This window comes from Otolemur garnettii, unplaced genomic scaffold (assembly GCF_000181295.1).
Source record: "Otolemur garnettii isolate 467f Iridium unplaced genomic scaffold, OtoGar3 scaffold00047, whole genome shotgun sequence".
In the NCBI taxonomy this organism is placed as follows: domain Eukaryota; kingdom Metazoa; phylum Chordata; class Mammalia; order Primates; family Galagidae; genus Otolemur; species Otolemur garnettii.
Genome location: NW_003852442.1, coordinates 6,770,937 through 6,794,357, shown reverse-complemented (window position 1 = coordinate 6,794,357; position 23,421 = coordinate 6,770,937). Strand labels below are relative to the sequence as shown.

General features: G+C 41.0%; 1 protein-coding gene across 1 annotated transcript in view; it reads right to left on the bottom strand.

Moving 5' to 3' along the window:
- Positions 1-23,421, bottom strand: part of ADAMTS18 (ADAM metallopeptidase with thrombospondin type 1 motif 18) — a 127,115-nt gene that overhangs the window by 54,249 nt on the left and 49,445 nt on the right. Inside the window, exons 4-10 of the mRNA XM_003791426.2 lie at positions 18,280-18,562; positions 15,325-15,518; positions 14,990-15,073; positions 13,342-13,501; positions 10,703-10,808; positions 8,309-8,446; positions 5,490-5,643 (exon numbers count right to left, since the gene is read on the bottom strand). Coding sequence (XP_003791474.1) covers positions 5,490-5,643; positions 8,309-8,446; positions 10,703-10,808; positions 13,342-13,501; positions 14,990-15,073; positions 15,325-15,518; positions 18,280-18,562 — 1,119 coding nt within the window. The remainder of the gene's footprint in view (positions 1-5,489; positions 5,644-8,308; positions 8,447-10,702; positions 10,809-13,341; positions 13,502-14,989; positions 15,074-15,324; positions 15,519-18,279; positions 18,563-23,421) is intronic.

Sequence of the window (23,421 nt, the reverse complement as noted above, 5' to 3'; positions counted from 1 at the left end):
GGCCCCAGAACAGACCAAAGGGAAGAGGCTGAGATGCCTCAGCCAATGCCAAACCGCCAGGCCGAGAGAAGGGGCAGCTGGAGAGGACCAGGGAAACAAAGCAAAGCAAAACAAAACAATACTGGGATTCCAGAGTGAAACAAGACAGGCAGTATGGACACGTTATCCCTTCTGCGGTGAAGTGCGGAAGTCAAGTGCAATTATAGCCAACTACATGCTTTGACGACCACGAGAGCCCTCAGAGAAAGCTCCCTTTCTAAGTAAATAGAAATGGGAGTTTGCACTTTTTTTTTTGTTTTTTTTTGCTTCTACCCCTTTTTTCTAGCATTTCAACTAATTTTTTCCTTATCTCTAATTCCCTGGACTTAATTCATAATGTAAGGGGAGAGGAAATAACCACAGAGACCGCAAGGTTTCATGTGGCCTAGATATAATTTTTTTTGGAACTGGACAATACTTTAAGAAAAGAGTCTCAACACTGTCCATAATTCTGTCTTGGCCCCCACGGGCCATGTTCTCCAGTTGTATTCCATAGGGCGCATGCCTCTTCAAGTAAAATGTGACATGCTGAAAATGTTCATGGCTTTTGACAATCAAATCATATAAAGCCTCTCGAAGTTAGCACATCAGAAGGAAAATTCCTGCTCTGACCCCCAAACCTGCCCCATGTTCCACCTTCCCCATTTCACTGTTTGATACCTCCGTACCTCCAGCAGGTCCAGCCCCACCCCTGGGTGTCATCTTCAATTCCTTTTCTTTCTATGTTTTACTGGCAGACCCACCTTCACAAGCCTTGGCTTTATCTTCCCCTTATCCCTACTCAGATTATTCTCAACACGCTTACAGAAGCGGCATTGCCCAAGATGATAGCTACTTGCAACTTGTAAGAACTGAACTTAAATGACTTAAAATTAAAATTTCACGTCCTCAGTCACACTGGTCACATTTCTGGTTCAAATGTTCCTAGTGGCTACCACAGTGGATGACAGAGAACATGTCCATCAGTGCAGACAGTGCAGATGGACGGAGCTAAAGAGATTCCTCCAGATCCACGTCACTTCTCTGCTCTAAACCTTGCCTTCTCAAGACACCAGGAGAAAATCCAGAGTCCTGATCACCACCTCTCAAGACCCGGGTCGCCAAGCTCCCTTTATCTCTCCACCATGCCTCTTACCAGTACCTGCCTTGCTCACTCTGGAGTGACTACACAGCTCTGCACACACTCGGGTCTCTGCACTGGCTGTTCCTCTTCCTCAGCTATCAGAACATTCAAATCTTGCCTTCAATCTTTGCCTAAATTTCACCTCCTGTGATCTCACTTTTAAAACACTGAATCAGTTGAGTCTTTAAAATGACTGGGTTAGTTTCAGAGTCTTGTCTTCGAGTTCTGAGATTCTTTCTTCTCCATGTTCTAATCTCTTGCTGCGATTCTCTACTGTGTTCGGAAACCCCTTGAATGCCTCAACTACAACTAAGACTTTGGACTTTCCCTTAGAAACACAAACAATGTAACCTGATCATATATATCCTCATATTAATCCAAAAATGAGAACAAAACTAATCAGCCATTCCCCAATGCTCCTTATCCTATTTCAAAGTCATTTAGCCTTGGCAGCTTTGTTTACAACATCCTTTACGTAAAGATTTTTGTGCTTGTCTCCTCCCTGATTAGAAGAAATACAGACTCATCCAACCATCCTGAAAAGAAAAGGTGACGGGCCTCAGAACATGTCTAAGAATCGAAATACTACGCAGCCATAAAAAATGATGGAAATTTTATTTCTTTTATGTTTACCTGCATGGAACTGAAACATATTCTTTTTAGTAAAGTATCTCAAGAATGGGGGGGGGGAAGTATCCAATGTACTAAATACTATTATGAAACCAATCTATAATCACTTATACATTCACATGAATGATAAAACACAACTATAGTCCAGAAAGAAGGAAGGAAGAGGAGGGAAGGGGAGGAGGGATGGGGAGGGAAGGGGAGGAGGAGGGAGGGTATTTGGTGGGACCTCACCTAATGTGCACAATGCAATGGTACATTACAAATCTATTAAGAGTAGAGTATAAATGTCTGACCACAAGAAATAACTGAGGTGATGGTTATGTTAATCAGTTTGATGGAAGCATTCCACATTGTATATCAAATCAGCACATTGTACCCCGTAAGTGTACACAGTTATGCGTTAATAAAAATAAAGAATTAAAATGCCTTCCCTACAGTTTCTATTCAGCTTCAAACTTTCTCAGCAGGTCTATAAACAAAGTTACTACACTCCTGCTATGGGACACTAAGGGTGCTGGCTACCGTGGTACAAAGTCAGCTGAGAGAGGATCCATTTGCACAGCTGCTCGCTTTGAACTCAGTGAAATAACAAGCATGGAGGCATCAGGCAGAGTCTCTTGGTGTGCCCAGGTCCTTGTGGAGAATGGCATCTGTTCACTCGTGTCAGTAAGCATCTCCTAAATGTGTAATAATCGAATATAATCAAGTGGATGGTCTCCCCAGTTGATGTACAGGTGACCCTCCCGTAGGTCCACCCACATACCATGGAACCACTATCTAGATCAGCAACTCACTTTCTTGAATACTTTGGAAGGGAACAGAGATCAAGTTTAATATACCACAGACATGGGTACTTGAGGCTGGGTGGGGAGGGGAAGAAAAAGAGCCAGCCTCAGACTCTCTGACAAGGCTGGTACTGGGGGAGAATAGTCAGATGTGACAGTGGTGGTGACGCTGAAGACATACAGAGAGCGAGAAGAAACCCTCATCGTTTACTAAGTGATGTGACAATACCGAGAAATTAATCCTCCCAAGTTTATCAGGGAAGAACCATTAATATCTTCATCTTACAAATGAGGACATTAAGGCTGAGGGATGATGAGTAAATTGCCCGAGTTTCTAGGAAGTGGTGGAATAAGGTCTCTAACTCCACAATCTAGAGACACCCGCATGCACACACATGCATGCATGAGTGGTGTTTAAAACTGTAAAGTGTCTCACTCAATGCTTCTCAACCTTGAGGGTGCATCAGAGTCACCTAGAGGGCTTGGTAGAGTACAGGTTGCTAGGGCCTGTCCCCAACCACTCTTATTTCGTAGGCCTGAGGACTCAAATCTCTAGCAAGTTACAGCTGATACTGATACATCGCAGCTACTGGTTGGAGAGGATGCGTTTGCTTTGAGAATCGGTTTCTTCATCATTGTTCTCCTAGCCACTGTGCAAAGCTGCCTGTCTAGGAGGCATAGAGAGGGGGGAAAAGTAGGTAAAACGAAGAGGAAAGGGGAGAAAAAGTTGTGCTAGAACAATAAAGGCTGTGAAGACAAACTTCATCTCTCTCCTGTGTTGCTGGAGCTGGTCTAAACCATTCACACTGGACAGGAAGAAGTGGAGATGTTGTTTTGGGCAACTTCTTCTCCATAGGGCCTGACACCACATATGTTCCTCAGAGCTGTGGCTATGGGTTCAAGTCATAAGCAGGGTTAGAAGTAAACCCAAAAGCCAGAAGGTAGGGGGAAAAAATCCACCTTCAGAAACCCTATCTTTGCCCCTTTAGCTCATCATCATCTTAAACCATCTCTCCTAAAAGCAAACCTACCTACCCTCCAGGCGCTCCTATCTCTGGCCCTTTCTTCAACTGATTCAGTCTTCTCATCTGGGACTTTCATTTCCTTTCATTCTGTTTCCCAAGGAGGACCATCGGCCTGAGATCCTGTCTTTCAAAACTATGGTGTGGTTCCAGGAATCTGTCTATAATTTAGGAACGGTGGCTTAAGCCCTATTAACTTCCTGACACACAATAGGCCTTCCACCAATGTTTGTTGAACGCATGTTCCTGAAGAAACGAGAGTCATTTTAGAAACTTCCTTTGCATTTCATAAAAGAAGCAGGCTCATAAGTAATTGTGCGTTTGCTGCATAGTAAATGCATAATAAATATTTGATTAATGAATGAGATAATAAATCCTTTCGAATGAAAGTGAAGAAGAGGCAAAGTCAGGAGACGAACGTTTTCATCAAAGCAAAGACTACCTACTTTTGCCCAAAGCATCAACTTAACAGGCAAAGAGAAGCCGTTATAAATTTGTGGATTTTTACATATGATATACCAGCATTTGCCAAAGCAAAGTCCATGTGCCAAGAAGAATATACCAAAATAAAAAAAAGAAAATTATTCATGGTCGCTAGATGACTTTTTGTAACGGTTAGGCATTTAAATTGCGTTGGAGAAACTACATAATCCCATAACAAACCGATGATTGGATGGATATTATTTCTTAGGACTAGACTTACGTTTGCAGTTGATTTATGGGAAAGCAATAATTAATAAAAATATAGAGATACAGCATAACTAATAAAAGTAGTTTTTCATGACCAAATGTTAATCACTGAAGTTTAGGAAACACTTTGGTGGCGTGCAGAAAATTCAGCACCCGTGGGGGTAATTTGTTTTATCCAGATTCCACCATTTAAAAGTTTTCTGGCTGTGGGCAAGTTGCATACATTCTCTGAACAGTGATAATTTGACCTGAGGGGGCTTTGTGAAAGTTGAGGTAAAGCAAAATATAATAAATTCCTAAGTAGACTGACTTACGTGGAGCTGAGGCTCACTTAGCAACTGCTAGAGGTGGCAGTGAGTGGTGATGGGTGGGGGGATGGGGTTGGGGGGGATGGATGGGATGGGCCTGATGGGTGGAGGTGGAGAAAGAGGAATGGTGAGAAAGAAGACACCAGAAATAGGAATTGAGGGAAGGGAGCTAGAACTCGCCATAATTTCCATGTATCCAGGTACCTAGAACTTCCATACTTCTCTTTAGGTATCGGGAAGCAATCACCTTGAAAATAATTCTACTTTCTCGTGACACTGGGATTATAATATTGTCAGAGTGAGGCAATTCTTGACCAAACGGAACAAGGTTTCTCTCCTTCCGACAACCTAGACTTTCCCAATTTCCCATTTATTTTTTCACAATTTTGAATCCCAGACTTGACTTACAAATCTTACTCATACTACCCAAGAAACGCCTTGAACTTTTAAACATAATGTCAAAAAAGCTGGCTGGCTAATAATAGTTTTCCTATATTGTACAAAGCAGAAAATGCATTTTGGGGTGATGGTGATTTTAAACGTATTAAGAAAGAAAATGATTACAAAGAAAACAGAAACAGCAATTAGCAGAAGGGAAAAGCTATTGTTCCCAGATTTACTACCAGGCATAAAGTCTTCATTTAAGGAGGTAGAATTTCCTACAAAGGATGCAGTCACATCGTTTTTATCTCGGGCATGGTCTGTAGGGATAAGTCTGCATAATTCACTGACAGTAAAATTACCATTTCATTATCAAGCCAAACAACTGACATCTGAGAGATAACCCAGACTCTAACCCTCGGCCTCAGCAAACCAAATGTTTATACGTCTGTTAGGTACACAGACACATTACTGAATCCTAATGCAAGTTTGAAATCACAAGCAAACATACCTTCACGAAACCAAGGCTGCATAACTTGGCTTTTGCTCCAAATTGCCACTTGCACTGAGTGTCAGCGTCATAAATCTGTCCCGGTAGTTTGTCTGGATATTTATACTGTCCTGTTTGCTTGGGCTCGTCCACTAGACACCCGGCCTGAGGCGTGCTGTAGTGATAACACATCCTTATTAATCACCGTGTAGATCTGCGATCTTTCCACTCAACACAATACACCTTTGAATGCCTTCATGCAAATACAAATACAGTGTGGTTAGAGAAAGAGGTGCATGTTTAAAGCCGAAATCTAAGTTTATTCCAAACAGTGAGTTCTGAATCTCAGAGGATGGAATGCACACAGCCATGAAGGGTTTTTACAGGATGCTGGAACTTCTAGCCATGCAAGTAATCTGGGTTGGGATTTGATTGGAAATAGGTAAAGTCAATGTATTTGAAAAGTCCTCTCAATAGCCTCACTCAGCAATATGTAACTACTCGTATCAAGTGTCTACTCCATGGGAAACATTAGGCTAAGCAATAAAGGTACAAAATAAACCAGACAGATATAGGTCCTGTCTTCATGGAATTTTATCTAATTAATTGCTTTGTTTAATTAATTAATTAATTTTCTTTGTAGTTTTTGGCGGCAGCTGGGTTTGAACCAGCCACCTCTGGCATATGGGGCCAGCACCCTACTCCTTTGAGCCACAGGCACTGCCCATTTGTTTTTTTTTTTTTTTGAGACAGAATCTCACTTTCTTGCCCTGGGTAATATCATGGCATCATCATAGCTCACTGTAACCTCAAACTCCTGGGCTCAAGAATCCTCCTGCTTCAGCCTCCTGAGTAGCTGGGACTACAGGTGCCTGTCACAACACCAGGCTAATTTTTTCTATTTTTAGTCAACATGGGGTCTCACTCTTGCTCAAGCTGGTCTTGAACTCTTGCACTCACGCAGTCCACTGGCCTTGGCCTCCCAGAATGCTAGGATTATAGGCGTAGACCACTGTGCCTGGCCTTTTCGTGGAATTTCAAACCACATGTTAAAATGGGGCAGAGATCAAAGATATACTTTCCCTCAAATAAGCTCCACAAACTCAAATAAATAAGGTTATTGAAAGAACCAAGAACATTCTAGGGTATGAGGCAGAAAAATTTCCCTGAGGTATATTTGGCTGTGTCCTGTTAGGATGGAAAAGAGTCTTGAGGGTATGAATATTCTTAGAAAGCAACTTATCTCTATTTAATTAAACTATGGTATCACTGAGAGGATAAGCAGTATGGTTGTGAAGTGTAATTCTGTAGTTAGACAGATGATAGGCATTCTGGTCAACCATCCAACCAAGACCAAGTTATGTAACTCACATGCACCTCATGAATGACAATGACCCCTAATAGGACTGTCTTATAGATCAAATGAGAGATGACAATGTGCTCAACCCAGCCTCGTGAGCATTCAAAATTAGTTGCTGCTGCTGCTATTATTATTATTATTATTAAAGCATTTAACTATAGCATATTAATGATGGAAATTCAATCTACATCAAATTAATCTTGATTTGTAGTATTTATTCAATTCTCCCATGAATTGAAAAAGGTAATTACAAGCCCCCAAATCATAAATTTAAAACACAAAAATCTTCGTGGCAAAGCTTATTTTTAGGAGGTTTGTTGATTTTCTTTTACTGCCTTTTGAGTATGTTTTGGTTAGAGAGACTCAAATGTGATCTGCCTTTCCTAGACATCTTGCTAATTTTGTAAATGTCTGCAAAAAATACACAGTGATATTGGGCAGCGCCTGTGGCTCAGTGAGTAGGGCACTGGCCCCGTATGCTGCGGGTGGTGGGTTCAAACCCAGCCCCAGCCAAACTCGAACAAAAAACAGCTGTGCATTGTGGCGGGCACCTGTAGTCCCAGCTACTTGGGAGGCTGAGGCAAGAGAATCCCCTAAGCCCAGGATCTTGAGGTTGCTGTGAGCTGTGTGACGCCACAGTACTCTACAGAAGGTGATAAAAGGAGACCCTGTCTCTACAAAAAAACAAACAAAAAATCCCCCAGTGATATAGGTCAAAAAAAAAAAAAGGAACCAGAATATCACTTCCCAAAGAAACATCACATTTTCTCAAAGGGAAGTGGGATTAGCATCCAAGTGTTCTCACAGGTCAGCGTAGATTAAAAAGATATATCTATATACACACAATTCAGCTTTGGGTTTGTTCTTTAACATGAAACAAATAGTGTTGGCTTTGCCACTGCCATGTTCACTAACGCAGACCACAGCCTCTGAGTTGTTACAAAGATTTACAAGGCCATCAGCCATGTCTTTTGGACATCAATCAAATTCACTCGTGGCCATTTCACCCAAAATAGCCGATCAAGAAGAGCTCCATTCATTAAGACAGACATACATCATCTGAGCATTTTTAAATATCTTATGACAAACTGATCAGATTAGAATAATTAATCACAGTAGAGAGCTGTCCAGCAGCCTCTGGAAGTCACAGAAGAAACATGGTTATGAGGACAGAACTGAGAGTCAGAACAGACCTAAGTCTTTTGCCTGCAACTGCAGTACTTTAAGCAACCCAATTAACCTCTCAAAGACTCAATTGCTCAACTCCAAAATGAGGATACCAGTAGGATTATAGCGAATGAGCAACTATAGCAAGAGAATTCAGCATAGTGTTAGTCCTTCAATCTATTTTTTTCAATAACATCATTGTATCAGAATTCATTGGTCTTCCATCCACCTAGTATTTGTTTTCATGTTTATTGAGCACAATCCCATCCCTCCCTCCAAATCTAAGAACACCCCTGTCTTTAACCCTTCATACCTAAGGAATTTCTTGAGGTATTGCCGGCTGCATGAAGACCAGGAAAACACCCCATTATTTCCAGTTAGTGTGGGAGACATAATGTTGCCTTCAGCCTTCCTGCAGGGATTGCCCTCTCCATCATGGATCATGCCGAAGCTGAAACGGAATGAGAACCAAACCCTTCTGTGCATTTATTTTCCAAATTACAACCAGAGGAAGGAAAAAGATGCCTGGAGAACCAACAAACCCAAGAGAGACAGAATTACAGAAATCGTAAGAAAGATTAAAAAAAAAAAATCACTACAAATTGTGACATTCATGCAGAAGATTTAAAGGCTGCTAAGAGCTTTATTATTTCTTGGCCACAAAAATCAAAGAACAGGGTACCTGCCACATATTTTAAGGGATAGAAAATTTTGGTCACGTTTTTTAAACTACAGTGATGGGACAGTTGAGTTCTTTAATGTCAAATAGCCCATTTATTTTCTTACCACCAATCAAGGAACTATGGTAAGAAAGTTTGGAGTAGAAGGGAGATACAGAGAGAGGCTAATGATATGTTGTTTACAGACTATTCACACAAAAGGCTCGTGTGATATAAAAACTCTCCAATCGGAATAGACATTTCTCAAAAGAAGACATACAAATGGCCAACAGGTCCATGAAGGCTCAATTATCATTATGCATCAGAGAAATGCCGATCAAGATTGCACATCAAAGACAGGCAGTAAGGAATGCTGGTGAGGATGTGGAGAAAAGGGAATCCTCACGCACTGTTGGTGGGAAGGTAAATTAGTGCAACCGCGTGGAGAAGAGAAAGAGAACTACCAAGTGACCCAGCATCCCCCTGCTAGGTCTATATCCAAAGAGAAGAAAATTCAGTACATCAGAAAGATATCTGTACTTCAGCACTTACTGCAGCACTATTCACAATAGCCGAAATTTGAAATCCACCTAAGGATCCATCAACAGATGTATAAAGACATTATGGAATATTAGACAGCCAGGAAAAGAAGGAAATCCTGCCATTTGCAACAACGTGGACGGAACAGGAGAACGTTATGTTAAGTGAGATAAGCCAAGCACAGAAAGACAAATCTTGTATGATCTCACCCATATGTGCCAGTTAAATATTAAAAGCAATTGATCTCATGGAGGCGGACAGTAGAATGATGGTTAACAAAGTCTAGGAGGGGATGCAGGGGAAGGGGAAGAAATTGGGGATGGTTAATGTGTACAAAAATACAGTTAGACAGAGTGAAAAATATTTGACAGCACAACACAATGACTATATTCAGCAATAAATTAGGGCATGCTTTAAAATAACTCAAAGAGTGGAATTAACACAAAGAAAGTATAAACACCAGAGGGGATGGATACTCCCAATTATCCTGATTTGATTAATTCACGTTGAGTGCCTGTATCAAAATATCACACATACTCTACATATATTCACAACTATTACGGACCCATAATTAAAAACAATGTTTTAATAAAGGAAATTAAAACTCTCCAAATGATGATTCATTTATTAGCTGAAATCACAAACATCTTTAAAAGTTAATGTTGAGGCTTGGCGCCCATAGCACAGTGGTTACAGCGCCAGCCACATACACCAAGGCTGGTGGGTTCAAGCCCAGCCTGGGGCCAGCTAAACAACAGTGACAAGTGCCACAAAACAAACAAACAAAAATTTAATAGTTGAATCCAGCTATGAAGACCTTCTCTCAAACTTAATTAATTGTCCCATTTTATTACAGAAGGTTTTTGCGATTAGGGAACAAAAATAATTTTAGGTGGTCTACTTCCTCGAAGTCACACGCCCTTTGCCTAAATGAGTCCCCAATTTCCTGACAGGAAGAATAAAGGTGACATCAGAGTGTGTGTGTGTCTATCTGCATGGGATAAACACACCACAGACACAGCTTCCTTCAGGATACAGGAAAATGGGGCCGGGAGGGAGGGGAATAAGCTTCTTTGATCATCTCTGAATAATTCAGTGTACAAAAAAGCCTGTAGCTTTTTAAGAAGGGGCATGCCATGACACTTCGGGAATTTACATACGGCCGTGATTATTTCTTTCCTACTTAAAATTAGCTAAGAGCGTCTTCACCTCAGCAAAACACGAAAGAAAAGAAAAAAGCACCTAAAAAACCCAGAGAATCAGTTAAATAACTTGCAACTTGGTTGTGGACAGGATGTAACCCACGTGGCCATTAAATGCTGCTGTTTAGAAAAAGCGACATTCACAGTAACTGGCCTGTATTGGGCCCATCTTATAATTGGACATTATTCTAGGCCGTCTGCAAGACTTAGTCCATCAATCTACTTAGATCGATAAAAATCACTAGAGGGATGCCGGTGAATTGCCCCAGTGGTTGTCATACACAGCGGAATCAAGGAACCACTCACTTGTGCCCGGACTCATGAGCGATGGTGAAGGCCAGGCCGAGCCCCGTGTCCTCGTTAATGGTGCAACTCCGGTATTTGCTGCACATGCCGCTGATGGGGGCAAACCCTGTGGAAAGATCAGTGTTGATCGTGAGTTCACATACACAGATACACCGCCACTTATTACGTTCTATCTGGTTTTCATTTAATAGATCAATGCATTTATTTTCTTTTGCAAGAAAATGCTACAGATAAGTAGTTCTGTGTCCTTTGTGATGATAAGGTATAAATGCAGCATTTCAGGTTTTTGTGAGACAGTGTCATCTTCCTAACAACGCTGGGAGGTCTGTATGCATTACTGTAATTCTCATTTTACATGTGTCTAATCAGTGGGGTCGACAAAATGCAAACTAAACCAATGCAAAATGTTCACTGAACAAAGCGCAAGGTGTGTTTTACAGGGAAAAAGACACATGTTATTCTTCTAGAGCAGTGAATGTAGAGACATTTGAGCAATACATGCAGATTAAATGTATTTTTCTCCTGTTATTACAATGGGATAAATATTCCTGTTTCCAAAAGCTACTGCTTTCCAAGAGCAGTTATGAAATCATTCCAGACAGCCCTTGATTCCATCTTGAAATACATTACTGTGAGAGAGAGAATGACAGTCTTTTCAGTTTGGGGTTCTAATAATTCATAGGACAAGGCTGTGCATCCATTTAGTATTAAACACGTGTTTGTGAAATGATCGTACACACCTTACTGCCAAGATGGATGTGAAATGACCTGGGAAATGTAACGCAAAGGCTCACATCATAGCTGGCAGCAGCATCGTGAGCACCACCACTACCACTAAACAGGTGCCGAACATCACACACGGTGATATTAACTTAGTTATGTTCGTGTGTGTGTATAATTATAGGTTAGGAAACTGAGGATCAGAAAGGTGAGTTAATGTGCTAAATATCTCACAGCCATCAATCCCAGACTCAGGAATCAAGAACAGACACATGCAAAGTCAAGTCCACGTTCTTGCGTTAGGACTTGCTGCTTAAAGTGAGTGATCTATGGAATCATTGGTGGGACTCCTGGCGCCATGTTGGTTTTTCCAAACCTTTGGCTGTGTTTTGGTCTCTGGCTGACTGCGAAAGTGGCCGCCTCCTCAGAATCTCTCTTCAAGACATCAACGATGCACTGGTTTATCAAATATCACATTTGCACATTCCAAACTCAGGACATGAATGAATATGTACCATCCCTCCTTTTCTATGAAACAACCTCCCAAATAGTTATGCTTATTCAATGCTATGATTCATAACAAATTAGTGAAATAAACACAATGCATAGGACATAATGGACACATTGTAGACAATTTGAAAACACAAAATTTTGTTAACTTCAATCTACCTTTATTCCTAATATATCATAAGGGATTATTAATATAAAGCACTTTGAGAAAGAAAGAGAGGGGGTAAATCATGTAAGTTTTTCTCAGATCCCCCTATTTGACCATCGGCTGTGCCAGCAAACAATGGCTCTCCCATTCTGCTTTTGTAAACAGTATTTTATGGGGATGCAGCCATGCTCATACCTATTTGTTCATATCGTCTATGGCTGTTTTTGCACAAATCCAGCTGAATTGAGTAGTTGCAACAGAGGTGTGCAAAACCTAAAATATTTGCTCTCTGGCTCTTTACAAAGAAAGTGTGCTGAGCCCTGTTAAACACAATCATCAATTAATCAAACAAATGACTGAATTCCTACTATGTGTAATGGAATATACTAGAAAATATAGTATAGGTGCCATGGAAATAGTCCTTACTCCCCCTGCCTTGTATGAACATGGAAGCACAGAGTCCTCCAAGGTCAAGTAACTTTCTAAAGGAGGCACTGCTACCTAGTGGTACAGTTAGGTACCAGATTCTCCTAGGCCACCCCGTTCTGTGGTCATGATGCTTCTGGAATAATCTTCCACTTAGGTAAGTGGACCATCTCATGGCTCAGTGATCATCTGTGGGATCAATAGTGAAAAATGCAAAAGGAACTAAATAAAAGGGCTCTCCATTTCATACTGAGTTTGTTTAAATAGGACAATGTGAGGATCATCTATAATTTAATAATTAGGTGTCTATACTAAGGATCAAAACCACCACACATCTGACAGAAAGTCTTCATACTAGGTCGGGCGCTATGGCTCATGCCTGTAATCCTAGCACTCTGGGAGGCTGAGGTGGGTAGACTACTTGAGCTCAGGAGTTTGAGACCAGCCTGAGCAAGAGTGAGACACTGTCTCTGAAAATATCCAGCACTGTGGTAAGTACCTATAGTTCTAGCTGGGCATTGTGGTGGGTGTCTATGGTCCAGCTACTCAGAAGGCTGAGGCAAGACAATCGCTTGAGCCCAAGAGACTGAGGTTGCTGTGAGCTATGACGTTCTAGCTGGGCACTGTGGTGGGTGACTGTACTCCCAGCTACTCAGGAGGCTAAGGCAAGAGAATCGCTTGAGCCCAAGAGACTGAGGTTGCTGTGAGCTATGACGCCATAGCACTCTACCCAGGGCAACCAAGTGAGACTCAGTCTCAAAAAAAAAAAATAATAAGAGAGTTTTCATACCATGCTATTGGCTAACAGGTGCACAAAGATCTGTTCATACCATACCTAGAGTGTCACATGGTTCATTCTTCCAGGAGCAAATATCAAATCCCGTGAGTAAGATGGCGTGGTCATGTCTCTTGCCATTCTTTCCAATGAGGGCTGACTGCCACTGGCAAAAGCTATTCAGAGACTGGTCTGCGTGATGGTTGATCAATAATCCTCCCTATGGGAAGCCCACACAAATTAGAGTGTGAATTTGACTAAGAGATGAGACTGTTAAATCATTCCATTTGTTTAGGCAAACACAGAAACATCGTGCTTGTAGGGGGAAAGGCCAGCAGAGCTAAGGTAGGAGCCAATTAGAGAAGAAGTCCTTTCTAGCTGAATGCTCCCAACATTCAAAGCTAGGACCAAGTTTCAGTAGCGTCGTTTATAGCCAATTACATTTCCACGGCAGAGAATCTGACATCTGCTGGGAACGTCTCTGTGCATCTCACCTGGTAAAACTTTCATAAAACTGTTACAACTTTTAGAACATAATAATAAAAGAAGGGCCATGAAGTTCAATACGTTTTTTTAATAAATCATAAAGATGACTGTGACCACAGCTTATTTAACTCAATGCCAAAATTTCCAGCAAAGCACGCGTCACATCATGGGTTACAGTTACTCAACCAACATAAGGAGAGTCACTAAATGGATGAATAAACAGTTATAGCGCATACCCTTCAAATGGTCATTTGTCAAAATGTTCTAATGGTTAAAACTACTGACTTGGGTCAGTTTGAGGGTTTTCAGAAGAGATCTCAGTGAATTAGAATGTGGCGTGCTTCCATGTCCTTGAGCTATGCATAAATAGTAGGTAAAATGCAAAAGTATCTCCCAGCCAACACACCCCCTTTCTAAAATTCCGAAAATAATTTGACAAGTCGTTAACCTCTGCATCTCTACACACCTGGGCACTTAGATCAGTTTTGGTTTTGTCTCTGTCTCCCAGCGGCTTTTACCTTTGTCTATGGGGGTTACAGATGAAGAGGAAGAGCCTCAGGGGACTTAGAAATTGGTCTGTTTGAATGGTAATCCTTACCTTAGAAAAACACGGTTCAAACATCAAAACGCTACAAAAGCAGTGAGCACCATACAATTTAACACTTTATTATATGTTCTGGTTTGATAATTCGCTTCCCCTGCGTCTTGTACTCACTGTAATCAATTCGAGGGCAGTTAAAGATCCCCTGGTTTTGGCCTACACTAAGACAGTACGTTTCCTGTAATAATTTTCTGATGTCTTATTTTTAGTATATTTTCAAAATATCCTTTTGCATCTTACCTGCAATTACTCAGCATATTCATCTTTTGAAATTCAACAAGTCTTTAAATCTATCACCAAACTCACCTTCCTTACAAAGCCTAGATAATATTTATATTTTCTTTATACAATATATTTATCTCAGATATAGTTACTCTCTGAAATTAACCGTTTTTTGTTTTGTGTGTCTATATGCATATATACCACATGTAAAACATATTTATATATAAACAGTTTATGGTGTTTTAGTTTAATTATTTGCTTATACAGCCCTGTTTAAGGTCAACCTACTTTCAGATTTGGATTCTGATCACCAGGACATGAATTGGCGTATAGTGGATGTTGAACAAATATATCCCGAATGCCAGACTGAATGAAGAAATAAATGAAGATGCCACTTACAGGTTCTTGTTCTAGAAGAATGACGCTCACTACAACGATGTTTATGTCACTTCCAATAGTTCCATCTTTAAATAAGCTGGAGACCTGTTGGAATAACTGGAGTCAAACAAAAATCTCAAAATTTCAAAAACCCATGAATTAATCAGACATATTAACAAAGCACGTAGGCTTCAAATTTACCAAATACATGTACACATGAAGACGATTTCTTCCAAGTTCAACTTTTTCCCCCCATAAAGCCACATAAGCAGCTACATCTGCTATTTAACCTACGACAGGGAAGCCTATAATTAACTTCCTCGGAGAGCCAGAAGGTTTGTGACGGCCTCCCTTACCATGTTCATCACTGTGAGGATGTACGTGGTGACGTCCCCCCTGCCATGCTTTTCCACCATCTTCTTGTCAGCTACCACGAGAGTTTCCACATTCAAGCCCTTCTGCAATTTTCCAGCTGATCTCCTGGGTCGCCCTGAGCTCCCATATTCATCAAATCTTAGATATGTGTCCTCTGAGGGAGGCTTGGGTGCATCTACGGAAAACACAAGAGCATTTGGAATGGAGATCAGTAGAGAACATCTGGGTGAGATAGATTGAGAGAGAAACGGAAACAAGGGGAGGAGAGAAACTATGAAATCCCCACTTCACTAATCTACTAACGAGTAATAGCATCCCTGCCTGAATGTGTCTTTTGCATTCAGCATATGGTCAAAAAAGATCTATGCAACAGATGTTTGGATGCATAGATGGGTAGACAGAAAGATGGATAGATGTCCTGATGGCTGGGTGGATGTGTGCATGGATAGATCCAGTAACTCAAAAATGCTGTAAGGCCAAGCACTATGGTTCATGCCTGTACTCTTCACACTCAGGAAGGCCAAGGCAGGTGGATTGCTTGAGCTTAGGAATTTGAGACCAGTCTGAGCAAAAGCAGGACCTTGTCTCTACTAAAAATAGAAAAACTAGCTGAATATTGTGGCAGGCACCTACAGCTACTTGGGATGCTGAAGCAGGAGGATCTGGAGTCTAAGAGTTTTCAGAGAGCTATGATGACTCCACAATACTCTACCCAGGGCAAGAGAGTGAGACTCTGCCGCAAAAAAAAAAAAAAAAGAAAAAAGCTACAATTCTAGTTTATAGAGCAGGTTAACAAAAATCAATTTTGTCAGGGTGGGGGAAACTTTAAAAGTAGAAAATCCTCATTGTATTACTCTCAAACTGCAGAAACAGACGTTATCCGTTGGATCTGAATTCATTATGACACTTTATATATTATTTTCTAAATAAAATGCAAACTACTATCAAACACTGCCCACGCCTCATGCTCTTGTCTCAACACAGACTTTAACATAGAATGTAGTAAGTGGCAAGTAAGGGCTCTTTGACTTGATGGTGACTTAGTTATTAGACAAACAGCTCAGTCAGGGGTGATATTAAGAACTACCAGACACTTTTTCTAACTAGTAAGGTGTGAGCACACACTTAGCAGAATGAATACTGGTCAGGGCTTTTGTGCAGAGATCTGGAAGTTTCTACTGGACCAGGCGGGATATCTTTAGTTGATGAGTATCAAGAAGTCCAAGGATCCCTGGGAAGAAAAAGGGCAGTAACTACCTCCTAACTAGTACAGAACTAGTTCAATACTGTCACACTGGCACCCTCATAATAGTGACGTCAGCTTTCTACAGACAAATACTAAAAGATCAAGTCAATTAGAGTTATTTTAAAAACTAAGGTTGGCCATCAGACTTGGGACCCTGAGTCTCACTTTCCTCAGCCATGACCCTGACACCCATTCACAAGATTGCTCTAAAAATTAGTTTTGATATTTCATATCAGATATGTACATGTCCACTATAAATATTATTATTAATACTATATGTGCCACTGGTATTACAGATACATGTGAAATGGATGTTCCTTACTGGCAATATTTCAACAACACCCCAAATCCCAAACCCAATTAAATTGGTAGAAGCACTATCTTCCATTACTGTTTTGATTTACATCTTAGAGATGCCATTTCTTCTTCGCGAAAAGACCCTCACCTTGTTGTCTACCTTGGTACCCACTGAGATGAGGCTGGTACAACAGAGGTATTGAATATTTTGTTTGATTTCATTTAAATGTAAAAAGCAATACCTGATTCAGTTATTTAAAAACTTTTAAGTATGTCTGAGACAACTTGGATATGTAAATCACCTTTTCCCATTTTAAATTTTATGAAATCTAAATACAGATTCAGTACATTTGAAGAAAATTTATCACCTGAATTGAAGTTCTGCTGCAAGTGTAAAATGAATGCCAGATTTCCAAAATTCAGTATGACAAAAGAAAATAAAATCCTTCATTAATAAATTGTTATTTCCATGTTGAGAAAAGATTTTGCATATATTAGGTCGAACATGTCATTAAACGTGTCATTAAAATTAGTGTATCCCTTTTGGAATTTTTCTTGTGGCTATTAGAAAATTTGAAATTGGCTCGGTGCCTGTGGCTCAAGTGGCTAAGGCGCCAGCCACATACACCTAAGGTTGCGGGTTCAAATCCAGCTTAGGCCCGCCAAACAACGATGGCTGCAACCAAAAAATAGCCAGGTGTTGTGGCGGGCGCCTGTGGTCCTAGCTACTTGGGAGGCAGAGGCAGGAGACTTGCTTGAGCCCAGGAGTTGGAGGTTGCTGTGAGCTGTGATGCCACGGCACTCTACCCAGGGGGACAGCTTGAGGCTTTGTCTCAAAAAAAAAAAAAAAGAAAGAAAAAAAAGAAAAGAAAATTTGAAATTACCTTTGAGACTCATGTTGTATTTCTAGTGCACATTGCTGGACCAGAAAAATAGGAAAGTTGAACTTGGGTCACAAACCATGCCCAAGGGTACCTGTGTTTCCCTTCCTTATGGTCTTGTTTCCTGGGAAGTCTCTCCTTCATGTCCTCAAGAGGACGCCCAACCACACCTAGACATTTACCTCCAATTTTGTTCATCATTGGAAATCTGTATCCTTTCCCCAAGAGCATAGTACCCAAGGTAAGTTTGGAACCAGTGGCTAAAAGGTAGGAGATACTACAAAAGAAAAAGTGAAACCATATCTACATCTCTACTAATGTAGCCTAGAAGAACTTGATCATGAAGCTTTAGTCTAGGAGGGATGATTATTGTCCTCTGCCCAAGACTAAATTGCACTGGGTGTTCAGGGCAACCCCCTTTTTAACCCACAAAGTCAGCACATCCTATGATACTCAAGAAAGCCCTCAAGGACCCACATAAGAACAGAACAAGAAAAAGTTTCCTTACATACATTTCTTGCGTCGTCCACAAAAATGCTGCTTTTGCAACCTTCGGTGGTGATACTGTATCTCTTGACTCTGAGATGCATGGGGAGTGTGACTTGGGGAGTAACCAGGATAATCCCGGCCGGAGCCAGGGTAGCCACGGTACCGCTGGACCTTCTCCTCTGCTGTTCTTTTGTACAGTACGTGAGGATGGTGTCCTGTAGGGGAGCTGTAGTTGTGTTCCTGGGCCAGCAGCTGAGGTAACGGCGAGATGAGGAATTCATTCTTTCGTGTTCTTATTAAACCTGACTAAAATGTCAAACACAAAGAAAGCATCTGTGATTCCACGCATTCCTTTTGTATGGCAGCCACTGCTTACTCACTTCATCTGGTGGTCAGGCACCGTGCTACACACTGGACAGGCATCACTGCACTTTTATCTGCACCATAACAAGTTGCTATTATTAGCACCCCGATTTTACAGAGGATAAAGCTGAGGCTCAGATAGTGAGAAGGCTGGGATTGGTACCCAGAGTTCACTGCTCTCAGAGGCAGTGCTCTGAACTACTAGGCTGCCAATCCTGAGCTTATGCCCAAAGGGCTGACCCATGGGTGTCCTAGTGCCCCTGCCTTTGGGGAGTTTATAGGATATGTAGTAAAAACAAAGGTATTTCACCTGGATTTTCTAAGTGCTAAATAAACAACCTAGCAAGGGCAGCAGAGGAAGGAGTGAGCGATTACCTCTAAGTAGGGGTCTTGAGCGACACTATGATGAAGACAGATATATATGCTAAATCAAGAGGAGACCCTAGCAAGCCCATCCCATTACAATTTTGTTTTTCAAGTTCATGGCCTAGTGTGTGCATCTCCGTACCTAATATTGCAGCCAGTTTATGGGCTTTATATCTATCTCCAATAACAAAAAAAAATGTGCCCCCTCCTCACCACCCCTCGTGTACAGTTTTAATGTATACTTTGTGAAAGCATATCACCTTGGTATACCTGGTGCATGCTACATGTTACCAGCCAATACATACTTGTTTCTTAGTCCACAGACACTTGTTAGGGTAGAGGAGATGCCGAGGATACGCCCATATCAGATAGTGAAATCGGAGCTTGGAAATAACAAGTTCAAGACCATATAACACATGGAATCTTCTATAGTTCAGGTGTGAAAGCCAAGAGCATTCTGTGCAATGCCTTATTTAGACCTCATAGCTCCCTGTGAGGAGATCTCAGCAGGAACCCCAAGCAGAATTCATTTTCCCCACTCAAGCAGGGCCCACTTGTCCAAGCAGTGCCCTCCCCTCCTTTGAGCTGCACACAGATGAAAGACACCATTTACAATCCCCTCACAGACAGAATAAAAGGGAAAAAAAAAGTAAATTATCCCTAAAAGCCCTCCTGCCTTACTAACTTCCTTACTTGGTTCAACTAATATCAAAGGCTTAGGCCACTTAAATGTCTTAACTGGACTAACTGGTTTGTAAGTTTTCTATTTTCTCTCTATTTCATGAAAACTGTACATAAGTCAAATGAACAGTAAAACCTTCTATATTCAGAAAACAAGAAAAATAAAAAGGTCATTCTATGTTGGGACAAAATCCTGGGCCCATGCAGCCCATCTTTCCATTCAGCTTCTGTGTGGCTAAGGACACAGTCAACAAAGCAAATAAACAACCTTCAGAACTGGAGAAGATATTCACATGTTATGAACTGTACAAAGAACTAGTGACCGGAATATACAGAGAATTTAAGCAAATCAACAGAAGACCAAACAACCCCATCAATCAGTGGGCAAGCAACAGGGACAGAACCTTTTCCCAAGATGACAGATAAATGGCCAAATACATGAAAAGTACACAGCATCCCCAATCATTAGAGAAACACAAATCAAAACCAATTTAGGATACCACATAACACCAGTGAGAATAGCCCGTATCACAAGGTCCCAAAGCGGCAGATGCTGGCGTGGGTACAGAGAGGCATCAGGGGTACAATGGTGCACTGTTGGTGGGACTGCAAACTAGTACAGCCTTTTCAGAAAGAAATACAGAGATTCCTCAAAAGAACTAAGTGGGTTTTTTAATTTGAATTTTGGGATCCAAATTTATGTTTCACATCTCCAATTCCCCTTTCCTCCAAATAACATCCTACAGAAAATAGCATTATGCTGTTAATAATGCTGACCAACTCAACTCATAATTGATTCATTGATCTCCTGAGCTCCCTCTCCGTCCTTGCCTTTGTTCTCATTCCAGTTCAGTCACCTATTACCCCAGGCCTAGGATAAAACAGAGGTCACCTACCTCACCTCCCTATTAACAATCTCTATTCTGCTTCACTTTGGAGTTATTTTTTCCAAAGCATCACTGTTAACAAGTTATTATACTCTGTTACTACAATATGAATTCTCAACCAAGAGACATGGATTAGAAGCCACTCTGCCGTCCAGTCCAATCCAAATTCAGCCCCCAGAAGCCTCTCTACCATCTTCAATCTCTTTTGCAATTTTTTTTTTTTTTTACCCAAACTCCAATTACAATGGCTCCACTACTATTCCATAAAGAGGAAAGCCAAACTCTTACCTCAGTATCTTTGTGTTTTCTGTTTCCTGTGCCCCAAAATGCTCTTCTCCAGATATTTCACTTCATGTAGGTCTTTGCCCAAAGGCCACCCACCTCTTCAAACCACCCAAAGAGGTCAGATAATTATCTTTGCAAACTCATCCTATAAAAGTGCTATATACCTCGCTGCTGGGTATCACTATGGTCACCAGATTGCCAAGGGAAGTACGTCAAAGGTGGCTGTAGTGATATTCATGATGAGGTATGTAGCACTTTTCCTAGGATGAGTTCACAAACTTAAAGCAAATCCTGCCATTTTCCATCTCAGTCAGCTTTTTTCTTCTGTAACAGCCCTTATCATTACTTGACGGTCCCTTATGTAACCATGTGCTTCTTTGTTTACTGTTATTCTTACTGGCTCCATAAAGACTGGGCCTTGTGTCTACCCTGCTCCCTTTCCTATGCCTAGCAGCTGACACGTGGTAGGTGCTTTCTGTGAATATTTATGGAATTAATAAACTACAAATAAGGCAACATGCTTAGGGCCAAGGGAGACATAAAAACAAGCAAGGCATTAATGCCTGCCTTCAAGGAATTTTTCTGGAGACAAACTCTGCTGGAGGCAAACATAACCAATTAATCAGATATATTCTCTTCTTAATTCATCATCCTGATTTACATGTCCCTCCCGCAGGCTTCCAGACCATCCTGTACTTTATCACAGCATTTATCAAGGGCACTACTATTTCTCTAGTTTCTCTCTCTTTCCTGGTAATGTAATTCCCCAGCAAAGCAGAGAAAATGCTGTAACTGACTTTGTGTCCTTAGAACTCAAATGACATTAGCATGACACTCAAAGCATGCTGTATAAATGAGGGGAAATATATATATATATATATATGCACACACATATAGATATATAAGAATATGTAGAAGAATATATATATATATATATATATATATATAAATGCTGTGGGAGTGCAAATTTAGAGCATACCACCTCTGAAGATAATATCTGAACTTTTGTATAGTAAGGAACGATTTTGAAGGAAAAAGTCCTAAGAACAGATCTATGTTACAGAAAACTCTGGCTGACACCCAAATTGTAGCAAGTCTCTTACCTCCTGGAGCAGTGAAGAATGTACTAATTTAACACTTTATATGCTTCCCTGGTATTATTGTGAAATATGCCAAAAATTTTAGACAAGAATAGACATTTATCTAATGACCACACATTACCTAACATCTATTTTATCATTTGTTACTATACTATCTTTGCTTCAGATGTCTTTTGGAAAATACCTAAACATGACAGACATGGGTATTCAAGCACTGAAATATAAACTCTCAAGACTCAATAAACTCAGATTAGTATTTTGGCATAAAAGCTGTATCCCTTGCTACCAATTCCTTCCTATGTGATAATTGATAATCAGTAGATTGTCGATATCTCTTACTATTTCAATTCTCATGATCCAAATTATTTGGTTTCTAAGTTTGGATAGTAAAGAATTTATGTAGTTAATTCCCAATACGTATTTGCTGAAGATAGGGACTTTGTGAGAAGGAACAGTTTACACATATTCCATAACTCAGCTGGAGCTGCATAAATAGTGCCTGCTACGTTTGCAAGATGGTGGAGCAATCATTTTTGAAATAAATGATGGTCCTCCATTCCCAAAGTTGCTGCCCGCTGATGCGCACCATCAGAAAGACATATGTTTTTACTTGCTTCTGTTGTGGTGATGGGTTATGTCAAGCTCTCCACCCGCCTCTGCCCTGCCCTCCCTTGAAACTGCCAGCATTCATTTGTTAAACAGACAGCTAGCACTGGAAGCCATGCCAGGAAACAGCTGTTGGAGATGTGACTAAGTATACCACATGGCATCAACCCATTGGGTAGCTGCACGGTGGGGTGGATGACTGACTGGTCTTCCAATGCTCTCCCAGGGTTGGCGTGGAAGAGCCAGAGATGACCGCCATGTTGGAAAACGGCTAGTCCCAATTTCTCTCAGTTATTTATCTTCCCCTGCCCCTCCTCACCCCCTGCCTTAATGCAAAAATAATCATAGGATTATGAGAAGTTAGCAATTGTGTAGTCTACCCCCCTGATTTTACAAAGGAAGGAAATGGGATCCAGAAAGAACAGAGAATTGTCCAAAGTCTCCAAAACTGATTAGTAGCGAAACTTATTTGGCTAGCAGTCAGTTTTCTTACCTACTTAATGAACAGACCAGAATTAATTATTTTTAAAGGTTCTTCCACACCTGAAATTTTAACTTATTTCATTTTAGATGAGATGTATATAATTGGTTTATATAATTTCTTCATGAGAAATATTAAGCTCCCTCGAAAGCCTGGTGCACACTTGGCCACTAAAGCATTTGGATGTTGCTATCTACCATCAGAGTCCAGTTAGAGGGCTCAGCACCCATCTGCAACCTGGTTGTAAAGATGCAAATACCTGCACCCAGCCCAGACTTTCTAGAGTTTTAAAACCAATCTTCTAGGCTCGGCGCCTATAGCTCAACCGGCTAAGGCGCCAGCCACGTACACCTAAGGTGGTGGGTTCGAATCCCCAGCCCGGACCCGCCAAACAAC